The following is a 15,818-nucleotide window of genomic DNA, read 5'->3' on the forward strand; positions in this document are numbered from 1 at the left end:
CACCCTGCTGCCTGCCTTCACCTCCGCTGCTGAGGAAATAGACAGATTAAAAGCCAGAGAGGGAACCGCAGCCCAATTGGCCATGTGTATTTGAGGGTAGGTGTGGAGGCCTCTGTACCCTCTGGGTACAATAAGCTGCCTCCATCTAAGGAAGCCCAGAGCTAAATCTCCCAATGAACAGCCCTTCAAGACTACAGACAATAGGAAGACCAGCTTAATCAAAGCTTGGGCCTAAGGAAGGAAGGAAAGAGAAATACAGTAGTGGGGAAAAGGCACCTGGACTTGGCCTGGGTTGTGGCTAGAGATGCTGTGTCCTAATTACAGCCCAGAGGGAATCAAAAGGAGCGCCCATTCCAGACTGAATGGCAGGACAAGTGCTGTGCTCATCAGCTTCAGGGTCCCAGCCTCAGGATCTGGGCAAGTCTGGTCACAGGAGAAGGGTGCCTCCCCCACCACCCACCACCCCCGTGATTGAGGATGTGAATTGTCCCAGGTCCTTCTCAGAACCCCTTAACTCTTTTGTGTCCTGAAGTGGAAGGTGCCTTTCTCTGTCCTACATTGAGCTGAATAATTACTGATAGGAAATAGAAACACCGGCCAGAGGCAAGTGTGTGTGTGTGTGTGGGGGGGGGGTCAAGCAGTAGAGGCCTGCCAGTAAGTGCAAGAGCCCGCCAGTGTGCACAAGTAACACGCCAGCCTTAGGGGCCACCTTATAAGCTGACTGTGGGAGAAAGTAGGTTTCCTGAGTCAACGGGCTCTAGGGTACATGTGTAGTTTTCTGTTTATTCAGATATGGGAACTCAGTCAAGGATTTTTGTGCCGGTTTGAGTAGGGGGAAAAATGGAATCTCTTACCTTTGGTGGCAATATCTATGTGCTGGATGCCCCCCTAAGTGTTTGGTTTTCTAAGCAGCTGTAGGCACCCCTAGAGCTCAGGTTTCAAACCACAGCTAGAAGGCTGAGGAAGTTCTGAGCAAGTGGAACAGCTAAGAAAAAGAAAAGAAAAGAAAAAAGGGGTGGGGAGTCAGGGGAGCAGCCCTCAGCACCATGGCCAGGGCCCATAAGACGCCACCAGTTTTCTAGCTGGGCCACCCTTAGATCCAGTGCCTGCCTGCTCTTCTTAGGACTTAGGGACTGGCCTAGGACAGTAGGCTAGAGGCAAGGAATTGGTGTGGGAGGAAGTGCATTGAACTTAGACCCAGACCAGAGTGCAGATTAGACAATCAGAGCCAACGTCAGTGGAGTCCTCCTTGGGTAGGCTCAGCCCCAAACAACGTGTCTCTGTTAGGTTAGGTGCTGACCTGGGGGCTTCCCCTCCCGTACATGGGTGTGGCTGCTAGCTGCTAGCCCAAAGAGACTACCCACTGTCCTGCCCCGTCAGAACAGCCTCCAAAAGGCAGGCAAGCGATGGCTTGAGGCCCACACTTACAGTAGCCCTCTTCCTGAGAGTAAGCTGAAAATGCCTTCATGCACCTGGACCCTGGAGGGTGGGAATGAAGGAGTCTTCATTCCAGGACAGGTCTTACTCCAGCATGATGTGGGAGCCTCTGCCTGGCTGGCCCTACCTGCTTTGGCAAGGGACTTGGTTTCCTAAAGGACAACAGAAATGTGGCTTTGGTGGCATTGACCTGCCGCACCTGAACTGAATGCGAAATCAAGCTTTTTAATCTTTCTCCCAGAGCCCTAACCAGCCCTAGGCTTTCAGGCCAGGGCGCCAGCGTGCTGTTACCATGAGTCTCGCTGAGGAGCCATTTTGTGCAGCATCCTGCTTAAATCACACTCTGAGAATGCACCTTCTCTCTTTTTCCCCCTCTCTCCTGCTCCTCACTCCCCCTCTCTCCTCTCCCTCTCCCTCTCTCAGGTGAATTGTGTTTGCACACCTCCCTCTGCCTCTGCAGTTGCACCTATTCTCAGCTCAGGGTGGCCAAAAAGGACTGGGCGCTCAGGAGGCCGCCCACACTGACAGACACTCTGCTGAAAGGAAGAGGGTATAGATTCAAGAAGCTGGAGGAGGAGAAAGGGGCACCTCCTAATTCTGAAAAATCCTTTAGAATTAGCCACGCAGGCCCAAATTCAAGGTTTCTTCCTGAACCTTGCAGCCTGCCTCTTTCTGTTTCTCTGAGGCTTCATCTCAGTCTAGCCTGGGTCCCCCCTTTTCTGAGACAAGGATGTGTCTGTGAGGTGGGATTTGAAGAGAGGAGTGTAAATGCTGGCTGGCTCGTTCGCTGGGTGACAGACACGGCAGCGGGGAATGCAGCCCACCTTGGATTTTTTTGGGTCAAGATGGAAATAGGGACAAATCCAAAGCAAGCATGGGGTAAACGGTGCAGGGTAAAATCTGATACTTGATCCAAATTCAGATGTGTCGTTTTAAAGGAGAATGTTGTAGATGTACTTAGGAAAATCCCGAAAATCCCTTCCAAATCATCCGCTTTGGGTCTATTCTTTGAACCCAACCTCCAAGGATTTGCTGATGGAGTGTGTGTGTATGTGTGTGTGTGGGGGGGGCTGTCTTAGCCTCACTAAAACAAATCTAAATGAATAGCCCCACCTAGGCCTATGGTGGTCCCAGGAATACCTTACACAGACCTGTATAGTCACTGCTGGAACCCTAGAACCTGCTAGCATACTCCATTGTTGAATCTCTCCCTAGCTCTTAGATTTTAAAAATCTTTTTAGGGATATCTGGGGAAACTATTTCGAATTTTTCCTATTTAATAATTTGCCTCCCAGGAATGGATGACCAAGGTGAATCAAAGGGCCCAGAGTGGAAGGGTAGGCACAGGGGCAAAGGAGGGAGGGATTTCAGGTGGATACCTACGAAGCACTCACTTTTGGGAGACTGAGATGGGGCCATCAATTTAGTAGTCAGGCTCAATTCTACCGTGGCTCTGGGAAACCTAAGGTGGCAATCTTTATGCCCTGTGAAGCCGCTTGGAGTGAGTGGACCAGTTGTGTGCTGGGAGCAGGAAGTGGCAGGTGCTGGTTATTTTGTGATAGGTGAATAGGAGCCCAACTTCGGCATTGGATATCTTCAAGACACTGGGGCACAATCGATGGCATATTCTTGGCTGTGTCTAGGACCAGTCGGAGAGAAGGGACCCAGCAGGCCGGTGCGGACATCTAGGGCCTGGTTTGAGCGTTGCATGCCTCAGGAATCTCTATAAGTCAGGCACTTATGTATGGGACACACCGATCTAGACACAGGAGGACACCCATCCCCTCCCTGAATCCTCAGACTTTTCCGCGTAGTATGCACAGTGCTGGGTAAAGGAAAAGGAAGAGGGACGTTAAAGATGAAGTGACTGGTTCGCAGCTTCTTGTGCGCTCACTTGGTTGCCCTGGCGAGACCACGACCATAAACCTCTTCCCTCAAACTCTTAACTCTGGTGGATTGCGGTGGCTGCCGGGCACTCGAGACCTTGGGAGGAGATTAGAGAGGCTCGAGAGAAAGACCAGACTGTGTGCAACTAGGGAAGCAGGCCTAATGCTTCTGAGGGCAGAAGGGGCGCTCCCCAGTCCTCGCGGCGCAGAAGCTGTGAACGCGAGGCCATTGTAAGGCTGGGTGGTGCCGAGCGCGGGAAGGGGGCTGGGATTTGAATGGAAGCCAGTGATAGGCTAATCTCTGGATTGACGTCACTTCCCCGCGGGGCGATTAGCCTGCGAGAGGAGGGTTGACGGTCCAGTGCGCTGGGGGCCGCCGGGGCGCCTGAGGCTGCCCAAGCACTGAGCGCCCGTGCCCCGAGTGCGCCCCGGGATGCCGTCGAAGCTGGCAGCGGACGCACTGAACGGGAAACTGGGGATGGAGAAACCCGGAGGGCGAGGGAGGAAGAAAGCTGGGCGACCCGGGTAGCGGGAGTCCGTGTGTCTTGTGTGTCTGTCGGTCCCCTCTGGCTCTCCGCGTGCGCCCGGGAGGGCTGCGGGAGCGGCGCCCGCTCAGGCCCCCGCGCCGGGTCGGCAGCGGCACGTGGGGGCCCACAGCGCGGTAGCGGTGCCGGCGAAGGGAGGCCCGTTTCTCTCTTTGGTTATCTAGCTGTATGAGTGCCACAGAGCCGTCATAAAGCTAGATAACCGAAAGTAGAAATGACTCTCACAACTTCTGCGAGCGATCGCCCGGCCGGCCGCCCTGGCCGCAGGAGCCAGAGGAGCCCAGGGAAGCCCACGCCACTCAGGAACTCCAGCTCGACGGAGCGGCCGCGCCCGGACCAGGTATCCGACCTCGGCTCTCCGGGAGACACTTGCAGTGTCCAGGAGGCACTCCCTTCACCTCCTCCTTTCCCCCTGCCTCACATCCCCACTCCCCAGCTCCCAGGGCTGGAACCCCGAAGTGGAGTATGCTGGGGGCGGGGAGCAGGCTGGGGTTGCAGAGGGGTCGCTGGCGGGGAAGGCGCCAGCCATTGCCTTCACCCCATAAATCAGGCAAGAACAATCCACGCCCGGAGCTGCGGACGGGGATTTTGGGATGCAAATGCGATGAGAAAGAGAAGGAGAGGGGGTGAGAGAGGGAAAGGGAGGGAGAGAGAGGAGAGAGAGGAGAGAGAGAGAGAGAGAGAGAGAGAGAGAGAGAGAGAGAGAGAGAGAGAGAGAGAGAGACTGGTAGGCGGGAGGAGGTGGGGGGAGTAAAAGGGTGGGCAGGGGGCTGCCCTGCCGCTAACAATGCGGCCTTTATCGAATTATTCGACGAGTCAGCCCCTGAGCGCCATTAGCATACGGCTGGGGGGTTGCTGGAGCTTCGCCCCTCGGTGAGGTCAAGTTCTTGATAATTTGATCACTTTTCACCGGCTCTGGCAGCTGCCTTTGTGTGCGGTTGGGGGGTCTGTGTGCAGCGTGAAGCGGAGCAGAACTGGCGGGGAGTGTGCTCAATGGCAAGAGGCCTAGGCGGGGGCCTCCTGCCCCGACCGACCGGCCCTGCCCTGCATACAAACCAAGAGCAGGCTGGTGGGCGGGAGAGACCTAGCCCAGTTCCTCTAAACCTCTAAGCCTGCCTAGTTCGACTGCTGGAGCCGGAACCTCCCCAACTTCCCCACTGGTTAAGGGGCAGCCAGGCTTTCTGGAGCTCCTCTTCTTCCCGCCCCAATAAGTGGCAACATAAGATGTATTACAATGTCTAGCAAATAAAAAAGCAATTGGGGAAAATCTGAATTCCGTTCCCATGGCAACCCAATGCTGCACACCGGCCACTCAGGCTCCAGGTCCCTCTTAGCTGGGCGCAGCGAGTGGGGCGTGCCGCTGCTCGGTGTATGAGGTTCATAGCCCCACTCGGTGAGGAAGGTCCCCCTTTGAGGTTTATCTGCCTTCTAGTCATTCTCCTTCCTGACACCCCCTCCACTCTCTTTCCTTATATTGAAGTTTGGGGCCCCTGCAAGTTGGGAAACCATTGTGGCTCCCACATGGTGGATGCAGACGCAGCTAGGGACCCTATCAACCGTAGAGAAGAAAGGATCCAAAGTCAGTTCACATTCCTTGAAGGCTTGAGGTTCTTTGGGAGGAACGCCAGCGTAGGGATGCTTTAACACATTGCCTGGGAAAGACTAGGGCCACCACCATCCTGACTTGACTCATCAACCCCTCTCTCCTTGAACAAATAAGGAAGCAGGTTTTGGGGGGGAGGGTGAGAACCGACTCCTTCAGGGTCACACAGCTCAGAAGTGCAGGGGTGGGCATTACCTAGGTCACCTTACTTCCATCTTGGCCCAGTTCAATCCCAAGAGCCTCTGCCTTAGTTATTTATAAGATTGGTCTCTCAGCCTCTACCCAGAACCTGCCCAGCCCCCTTGCAATAATAGAAATAATTTTCCATCTTTGTGCCTATAAGCTGTTTTTTTCCTTTGCTTAGCAAAATTATTTTAACAACAGCGTAAAAAAAAAGGTTAAATGTGTAAAAGTAAAATTTTTCAATGGTACAAAAGGGGAAACCACTGGCTCTGGGGAAAGGCAAGGTGTGGCTTCTTATGGCAGAGGGAGACTTTTCACTATATAGCCTTTTGAATTTTAGCTATTGACAAAATTAAGAGCAGGCAGGCAGGAACAGGAAAGCAACTATTTCTATTGCACTGTTCTCAGAGATGAAGAAAGGTTCTCAGAGGTGGAAGGGAGGTCTTCAAGATTCTGTGTAATTCTTTTCCATTTTGAAAAGCCAAGTCTTCTTTCCTCAGCCAGTGAAGGGTCACACACATGTTTGGGGGACCCAGAAGCACACCCTGCCCCCCCCCCACCCCCGCCTACCCCCAACTGCATCTCCTGGGCCTGCCCTCCCTTCCTGGTGCACCTGGGAGCCTGTGTGCTGGTGGTGACCTCATTTCAGAGGAAACCGGAGCAGCTCCCCGCCTGCTTGCCCAGCACTCCCTGCCTCCACACCTCACAGCTGGGCTGGGGCATCCACAGACCCTGCCCCAGGGCTTAGACCCTTCTTTCCCACCACTCCTATGCCTCCGTTTGGCTATTTTGCAAGCACCAGTCCTTCATAAGCCAGGGTGGCTTTATAGCTTCACGACTGTGTCTGTGCAGGTCAAATGTGTGTCGCTCTGGGTTCCTTTGCTGTTGGGGCATTAAGAGCCAGAGCCTGAGAAAGTGCTGGACTTCTTCCTTTCTACGAAGGGAAAATGTGCTGATACAAACCTTGCACCTAAGGGAAAGGATGGAGGCTTCAAGGGAGGTTGTGGTGGTGATGGGACGGGTATACTGATTCTAATTCACAGAGTTTCATACACACACACACACACACACCCATTAGAACCGGCTTTCAGAAGTGCCCAGCCTATCCATTTCCTCCTAATAGATGTTCAAATCCCACCCCCGGTTACTGGAGTCTAAGACACAGGTTCAAAAGTGTGTCCCTTGTCAACCTTCCTAACTAGCCTAGCACTGGGAAGCCTTTGCTCCCCACCCCACCCCACCCCCTTCCCATTTGTTCCCTATGTCTCCACTGTCCTGGCTGCCCAAGTTTGGGCTATGCTGTTTCAACTTGCACTAACTAGTCTCTTTCTATAAGAAAAGGCTTGCGGGTCCTGAAAGCGCGCTGAAAGTACAGTTGGAAGCCAGAATTGGTTGAGATCTCAAAGATGTCAACACCTTTCATTTTACAACTAGAAACACGGAGCCTTTCGCAGAAGGTCGCACTGCAGGCCACTTGGCAGGGCAGGGTTGCGAGCAGCTCTCCTTGATGAGGAGGCTTCGAGGGCTTCTTCCTCCCTTGTCCAAGGAATTTCAACACTGAACCGTACCGCCATATGGGCCTCAGCCCGACCAATGAAAAGCTGGCATCAGCAGGCATCACAGAAACGCAGGCTGCTGCGAGGCCAGAGGCCGGCTCTAGACTGGTTCGTGAGTTCTCGACCGCAGTCGGACCTCCCGGGAAATGGGAACAGAGGACGAAGCAGCCGGGCCAGGAGGCCTCCCAGGACCCAGCGCGACGCTGAAAAGCATGAAGGGTCGGAATTAGGCGCTCATTTAGCGAGCGTTACTAATCCGAAGTTACAGCGCTAATTCCCTGATCCCGCCGCTCCCACACGCAGCGCCGGGATTAGAGGCGCGGCCGCCGTCCGCCCCGCCCTCGTCCCCAATGCGCAGCTCTGCGCCCCGGGGTCCGCGGATCCCGCTAAGCCGCCACCTTCGTTTGGCCCGCCCGAGCGTGCAGACCGGCCTGCGGAGCCGGGCGGGGAGCGCTCAGCCGCGAGGCCCGGGACAGCCTTGCCCAGACTGATGCGCCCTCCAGGACCCCGGAAGGCGTCGCGGCCGGGAGAGCCGCTAGGCTTTCTCCCACCCGGGAGTCTACACCTAAAGCGGCAACCCTTTGGAGGCTGTGACGCCATTTTAATCGCATTCTCTTCTCCCTTGGCTTCTCCCACGCGAGTGGGGTGGGGTGTCCTTGTCCCCTATTTCACCCAGACTCGCGCCCACCCTACCTTCCTCCACCCTGGATTAAATGACCAATCAGATCTAACCTAGGGTGGGATGCGCGTTACCATGGCGACGGCCAGAGCCCCCTAGCAGTGCTACCCAGCGGAGGATGAGTTTTCTCTCCACCTGGAAGGGTGTGAAAGGAAATTGGGGACAAGGAGAGGCAAAGGACTGAAGGAAGGCTCTGACACTTTATCCTCACACTTACCCCATTCTAGACCCTATGTAGATGTAGACCCTATCTCGATAGGTATCTGAGCTTGTTCCTGCTTTTTTAAAGTCAGTTTTTTCATTCACTGAAGATGAGCTCTCCACGGTCTTTCTCAGTCCGAAGTTCCCCATCTCTTCCTAAGAGAGTTGTGTTCAGGAGTCCCAAAAAGCTTTCCCCAAAACTGCCCTAAGGTTAAGTTCTGTGATTTCAGGCCAGTCAGTTTTCTCATCCAGAAGATGAATTGTTCAGCTGCATCCGAGAAAAACATCAAACATATAGTGGGTGCTTTATTGTGTTTAACATATTCGAGGATAGGACTTGTGTGTGGGTAAGACTCAAACGCTGGGGTGCCCTTTCTAGCCAGGGTAACCAAATGTGGGTGTCTCTCAAATTCCTAGAGCTAGCTTTTGATTTCTCCTCCAGACAGCTGGGAAGTGGAGAGAGAAGGGAGGGCCGTTAAAAGTAGAGCCAGGGTGGGGGCTGTGACCGGAACAAAACCTTGGCCAGTGGCTCCGAGAATGGGCGGCCACAGCTCCTACAGCGCTGTCTCCATCCTTCCACCCCGGTCCGGCTTAAGCACCACTTTAAGTGGTCCCGGCATTCACTGGCCAGCCCCTCACCGCAATTGAGCCGCAGGGGTTTGAAAAGAGGGCCAGGGCCTCAATGACAGGACCTTGGGCCAGGCTAATTGGTTTTGGTTCAAGGGGATACTGGATTTGTGAAAAGCTCCAAACCGCCTTTCCCACGCCAGAGCCAGGTCACAGCTTTAAGGAGAAAGGTTGGAAGAGCTTGGGGCCAGGGGAGAAATCTGGGAGCCAGGTGCCTATGGCTGATCCTCTTGTGCTATCCAAAATGCCCCTCTGCTTGAAGAGTAAGGAATATGAGGGATTTCAGGAGCACCTGTGTTTAGGGACAAGTAGGTCCTGGAGACCCTGCGTGCCTGGACTGTTCCAAGAAAAGTCTTCCACCTCTTACCCTCTGGCTAACCGTCCTTGAGAAGTGGGCCCCCTTTCCCTGCTGGGCTCATTCAGAAAAGAAAGAAAGAAAACAAACAAACAAAAACACAAACCCAGAGATGATGGAGTTAATAGTTCTTGTCCCTGTCTCGAAAGCTAAATCTGGTCTTTGTCCTGAGCCAGTACTACAGTTGGTCTCAAGAAAACCTACCTGTCCCTTGATATGTCTTTAAACTACCTTGGGCACTAGCAGACACTTCAGAAATTTTAAGAAAGAAAAAAGGAAGGAAGAAAAAGAAAACCAAACTAGGAACTCCTCAGTATTTGGAAAAGTAAATAAATAAATGGAGGGCCATAATTTCTTTACAGTTTCAAAAATCAAGCATTAATTGTTTGTTTTGTTTTTGTTTTTTCAAGACAGGGTTTCTCTGTGTGTAGCCTTGGCTGTCCTAGACTCACTTTGTAGACCAGGCTGGCCTTGAACTACATTCATTGTAATATGCCTTAAATCTATTATGACTGTAGAAAGCTTTATTGTAAATGCTTTGCAGTTTGTATCTCAGAATGTTTCAGATACCTATGTGTGTGCACAAGTGGTGTATAATACACCCATTCTTATGTGTGCATATGTATATATTTTGTTGATATGTAGAATCCTGTCCTTATGTAGGAAGGCAAAGCCAGGGGGAGGTGAAGGGTTAGCCCTATTTATTTTATTTTATTTTATTAGTGCTATGGCTGGAACCCCAGACCAGCTGAATGCTGGGCAAATGCTCTATCACTGAGCCACAGCCCTAGTCCAGCCCTATTTAAAGTGACATTGCATCCACAAAGACCTGTATATCATCTCCATTGTGTGTTGGATAGAACATTCCAGTGTGATCACTAGCTGAAGAAATTCCTCCCCCAATCTTCTAAATTTTGCCCTGTGTTTGCCCACTCAACGCATATAAGTAGGAGAAAGGTACTTTGGAGAGATAGAGAACTCTATCTATTCCGTTCTCTATTTTTATTTCTACTTTTAATTGCCCAGAGCCTAATTTCTCTGGGCCTCTGTTGATTTGCACATTGGAGATTCATGTGTAAATATGCATGTGGCATGTGGGCACGCCTGGGCCTTCTTATCACCAAGCGTGTGTTCTTGGTGTTTAAATACACACAATCCACATCGACACATGATTATGGGCTTACTATTTGCCTGTTCTCTAGAATCAGGTTAATTTTCCCTTGGCTAATCCTCAGACCCATTAAGTTCTCCTCTCCCCACCCCCACCAAAAAAAAAAAAAAAAAAAAAAAAAAAAAGCAAACCCTACTACAGACCAGTGGCCTCACCCTGCTCCTTCAGCAGGCAGCTCTCCAGGCAGGGTGCTGGACTGAAGGTCCCTATTAGGCAGACTTCATTAATGTTACCAAATATACCCTGGCACATTTACTCGTCTACTATGAAGTATTATCATAAATAATTAAAATTAAACTGCACTTGTCAAAATAAATGAACAAAGTAGAGTTAGTGATGTCTTTGCTTTGATTTGCTTGCTAAGGGTTTGCTTATTCACTAATTTGAAGAAAAGAAGAAAGAGAAGGAGAAAAGAAAGAACAGACTGCCATGGGAAGGGCAGAGCTGTGGAGAGGAGAGGGAAACCCCTCAGTCATCTGCCATTGGGTTTCCAGTCATTAGGGCACTCTGGGAGGCTGGAATGCAGCCTCAGACGTCAGCTCATAATGAATATTGAGGTGTGGATGTGGAAGGGGGGGATTTCTTTGTTTACTGAGGAACGGCTATGGGAATGGGGAGAGGATTGCCTTTGGGGATTAAGGAGTGGGCTTTGTTTTTATGAAGGGCCTTACTTCTTTTCTGAAGTTTTCTGCAGCTAATTGATTCAATTCAGACATTCCTCCTCCCCACTTGGCCAGCGGAGGCCTCATGTTTGTGAGATGTGCACAGCCCTGTTTCCCCATCTGCTGTGGCCCCTTTCTCCACTGTGACCCTTGGAAAAGGGTGTGAACCTGTACGTCAAGCAGATTGCAAGCTCTGGAGAGATCAGTCAGGGGCCGACACCTTTAGGTGAATATGTGAGACACACACACACACACACACACACACACACACACACACACACAAGCGTGCACAGAGAGGGGGGGGGAGAATTCCCAAAGGCATGCTTTTCATCTGGAAGGAGATTATAGGTGTACAGTTCTATGAATTCTGACAAATGCATTTACATCCAAGACAGCAGTTGTTGCCCCTTTCCAGAAACTTCCCTCTTGCTTCTTTCTAGCCTGCCTGCTCCCTCCCCCGCCCCTTTTGAGGTCTCAGTCAGTTTTACCTATCTAGGGTTTCATATAAATGGAATGTATGCCAGCACTTTTAAAGAAAGAATTTATTTCAAGTCTGGAGGGAAAACGTTGTCCTTGGAGGACTGGCTGAGCGTGTATCCAAGACTTGGGTCAGGCACTCTCCCCCACAGATGGACCCAGAAGTCAAACCTGTAATTAGATGGAGTTGGGGCCTGGTTTGGGCTAGTCCTTCCACAGGAGAGCCCTATTCTCACCCTAGGTCTGTTAATGAGCTAGGGACAGGTGAGCCTCACACATTCCAACTTGACTGCCTTCAGCGGCATCCAGGAGCTGGTGGTGAGCTATTAATGGAAGGTGCAGGCTTTGTGCTAATTAGAACTCTGCAGCTTCCATCTGTGCAGACATTGGAGCACGTCCCCCCCTCACTGGTCAGCCTCACCACTCCCACCCCAGCTTGCAACCTAGTTTCTGTTACCCCCCATGAATTAGGAGGTGCTGTGAGCAGACTTGCTCTGCTCTCTCTGGCTTAGGCCAGATCCCTAGTCTTTATGTATTTTAGAAATGCACAGGGTAGAATTTCTCGGACCTTCTCCCTCTTGTTAGGGAGTAGTTGGATTGCAAGGTGGAGGTTTGGGAACCAAGGCCGCTCTCCAGGGTAGACTGATGGTACAGTGTCTGTTTGAAACTGTTTTGTAAAGGACTTCTGTAAGGGACTCCAGTCCCTTGTCCCTTGTTATTACTGGATCTCTCTTAAATCCAGTCTGATCTAGTCTTGTCATCGTTCCTACCCACCTAACCTTACCCTACAACCAACCAATCTTTGCTGCCCCAGACAGCCAAGGCGGAGAGCCATGTTTCTTACCCCCTCATAAATAGAAGAGATTTAAAATAAACTTTTAAAATGTATTATTTCACTTCAAGCCTAGTGCATATTTTGCCTCCTATGAAGGTTTCATTGAAGAAAAAAACATTAATATAATGTCACCATACTTAAAGAAAAAGCAGCTCTCCAAATGGAGCTTGAGAGAGCTTCTTGCCTAAATATCAAGGGGAAAGAGTGGGGGGGCATTTCCACGAATGTTCCTTTTAACTCCTGTATCTGCTCAGCTCTCCTTGGGATTGTGTGCAAAAATACCACGCCCATATACCAATGCATCTCATCTTGTTCTGGTTGGGTTGTCCTGATAATATCCTTGCTGACTGTGAGGAGACTGGTGGCCATTGAGGGGCTTTTCCAGATTCCCTCAAGGTTTTGCACCTACACTAAAGAAGCGTTGGGGCCGTGTGGGTGGCGGTGCAGAAATCCCCTGCTTACAGGTATAAGGAAGGTAGGACTGGCGTGGTTGTGTGGCTTTTTCCTGCCCCTGAGAGCGATAACTCCTCATTTGAAGTTCTAGAGTTCAAGATGCAGGATTGAGACAAAACAAAACAAAACCAAGCAGACAAACAAACACACACACAAAAAAAACCCTCACATTCTAAATTTTAGAAAGGCTGAGCTGCTGGGAGCTGGGAGTGATCTACTGTGATGCAGGGTTCTTTCCAGGGCTTTTAACCCTTCTCTACCTTCCGAGAATCCTTAGGTGTGACGTTCTCCTCTCTGGGTGAAGTAGGGACAATAGTGCCTACAGGGGCCATGCGAATTTATATAAAACATACAAATACAGTGTCTGGCATACAATGGGCAGGGATCGAATGGTGGCTCAAATGGCAGGGGTACCCATTCATCTAAGTCTAAAATCCAAAACTTCTCCTCCTGAAGACAGAATGAAAGCCCCAATTGATGCACAAAGTGTCACCAAACGGCCCACAGGCTGCCTACCTCCCCCAGAGTGTAGCATATCTGCTGAGTCCCAAGGGCCACAAACCACACCTTGTGTGTGGTAGATCAGGGAGAGACAGGTATAAGTTCTGAGCTTAGAGGGACATCTGTCTTGAGACATTTGCAGTCAGCAGAAAACCAACTTTGACTACCCCAGCAAAGAGGGTTGGTGCTGAAAGCCTGAGGTGGCACCTCCTGGAGGGCGGTGGTAGCTCTGTGCATGGATTTGCTCTTCAGGAAAACCTCCTGGGGTCGAAGTCTCACTAGTTGTGACATTGGGAAAAACCACATTTGTGCCTTGGTTAGGTTGAGCTCAGGCTTTCTGCCACGCATCCAGGTGTCCTGTCTAGTACCAACTATGGGGACTAGACAGAATCCGCTCCCTTCCATAGCAGTACCCCCTACCAGATAGATGTCTATCCCAGATTCCCGGCAGGGAAGTTGGAGCCCAGAGCATCCAGCATTTCCCAACCAGGCTGGGATCTTGACCTGGAGGACACTTTTCCTTACCTCCAGGGCAGCGCTACAGGGCCCTGAGGTTTCTAATCAGCTGCGCACACTTCTAGGGGCACCTGATGTCTTCTCTCTGTGTTACAGTTGCTCACTGGCAGGTACTCCAGACTCCTGCTCTTCCTACCTGGGCTCCTCGTCCCCTTCTCTGGCAATTCCTCACCCTCAGCACGAAGGAGGGAGCAGCACCGCTGTGGAAGAGGTGAGTGGCTGTAGCCAGGGAAAGAGGACCTGGCGAGTCTCCAAAACAGATCAAGAAGGTTGGAAGATTCCAGGACCGTGTTGGTAAGGCGAGTGTGTTTCTACCAGAGTCCCCTGAAAGGCGACCCTTTCCCTCTCTAGGCCAGAATCTAATGTACAAGTCACCCCCTCACTCCCAAGTGTGCGATGGCTTTAATAATACACCTGCTGGCTTGTGCTTTGTAACGCTGAGCTGGCTGCGGAGAGCTCACTGCATGAGTGCAGAGCACACAGGCATGGTGGAATGATTCTGGCTTCCGAGGTGGACAAGTCTGGGTCTCAGCTGGTAAAGGCGAGTGGGTCAGGTTAGCCTCACAGTGGGGCTCAGGGCTTGGTCACCCTCAGACCGATGCCGTGAGAGCTTAAGCAAAGACACTCCCTCCCTCCCCTTTGGCGACATCACACCTCGACTTCCAGCTCACCCTGAGCCAACGGAAAGTCCTGGGCGCCCGCGGCGAAACCGTGCGGAGATTGCCTTGGAGCGGAGCGAACACCCGATGACGTCTGGTGCGGGAGAGAAGAACCCGAGGATGAGCCGCGTCCCCTGGGCCTGCACCAAGCCTCCAGCGGGGCGCGCCACAGGACCGGGAGGCCATTTTGAGAGCGAACGAGAGGCGGCAAGATGGCTACGTGGGCACGAGGTAGGTCGCGCCGCCACCGGGTCCGCCTAGCTCTTCCTCGCTCCGGCCCTGTTGCACATCCCACGGAAGCGGCAGGCACAGAGAGTGCACCCGGCCTGGGAGTCCGGAAAGCTGCCTGCTGTGGGCCATCCCCTCAACAAGTATTCCGAGGTCCCAGGACCCTGTCCCCGAGGCCACGGTGCCTTTCCTGGCCTATGTGGAGAAAGCAGGGCGTCCTGGTAGGGCCATCTCCTCCAAGCTGAGATGTAGCCTAGCTGACCAACGCTGACATGGGGCTTTTGGTTTTTGTAGTTTGGACCAGTAAGCTCTTGGAGAGTTATTTCCAAGCAGTGTGTTAACCTGTGTGGCTAGTGGCTACATTTCCTTGAAACTGTGATATAGGAGGTGGGTGAGCATTATCCAAGCCCCTGGCATGACCCTAAGGCAAAGAGAGTCCAGCATCCCTATGTAAGACCAGTGAAAGTGTGGTTGGTGCTGAGGGTGACCTAGAGACCCCATCCTTACCGCTCAGGCTGAGGTGAGTCAGTCCAAGGATGAAGGTGGCAGGATGGGAGCCATAGGCCCCATCTTTGGACTTGCCCTCTCCAGACTTCAGCCCAAGAGTCACAACTGCTTTTCTTTTTCCCACACCCCTAAACCATCAATCATTGGTCTGTCTGTCTTAAGCTATGGCCGCCCTACACTTGTGTGTTTGTGTGCAGAGTCACCCAAAACTTCAGTTATCAATTTATGTTCGTTGAATTCTGCCTTCTGCCAGGGCTAAGTGCTTCTTATGAGCTTGGACCTCCTTAAATAGTGACCTTTGACATGGTAGAGTGGGGATCCAGAGCTGTTAAGCCTGAGGCTTTGGGTTTTTGTTTTGTTTTTAATTTATGTCTCTGCAAGTGCACAAACATAAGCACAAAGGTTTATCTTGTCTGTGCTCTTTTCCAATAGCCACCAGCACCCCCCCACCCCTGCCGCCCCCAACCCGTGTCCCTTCTTATTCAGCCCTACCTCATATTTGAGGGCTCTCTCATCACACCCCAGTGTCTGCCCACAATGCCCTGGCCTAGACTAGAACTTATGATGAACTATTGCAGTTGCTCTGAGCTTCCTGGCGGCCAAGACAAAGAAAACACAATAACTTTATAATCTTGCTCAAAAAGGAAGCTCGTCAGGATCTGTGAGAGACAAACGTGTGTCCCGCCCCCCCCCCCTTTTATGATTTATATAAAATGTAGAGCTTGGTGAGCTGGCGA

The 15,818-nt window shown here is 51.7% G+C and overlaps 1 protein-coding gene across 6 annotated transcripts in view; it reads left to right on the forward strand.

The window, feature by feature from the left end:
* The first annotated feature begins 476 nt into the window (after window positions 1-476).
* LOC311580431 (uncharacterized protein) overlaps window positions 477-15,818 on the forward strand; it is a 32,579-nt gene continuing 17,237 nt past the window's right edge. For all 6 annotated transcript variants that reach the window (XR_014773462.1, XM_084752018.1, XM_084752019.1 and 3 more), the window contains exons 1-3: window positions 477-4,208; window positions 13,784-13,898; window positions 14,354-14,577. Coding sequence is in view for 5 of the 6 variants with exons in the window: in XM_084752018.1 (XP_084608144.1) it covers window positions 4,083-4,208; window positions 13,784-13,898; window positions 14,354-14,577 (465 nt within the window). In the remaining variant the exon portion in view is untranslated. The remainder of the gene's footprint in view (window positions 4,209-13,783; window positions 13,899-14,353; window positions 14,578-15,818) is intronic.

Source organism: Acomys minous (genome assembly GCF_964271855.1).
Source record: "Acomys minous genome assembly, chromosome: 2".
NCBI classification, from domain to species: Eukaryota; Metazoa; Chordata; class Mammalia; order Rodentia; family Muridae; genus Acomys; species Acomys minous.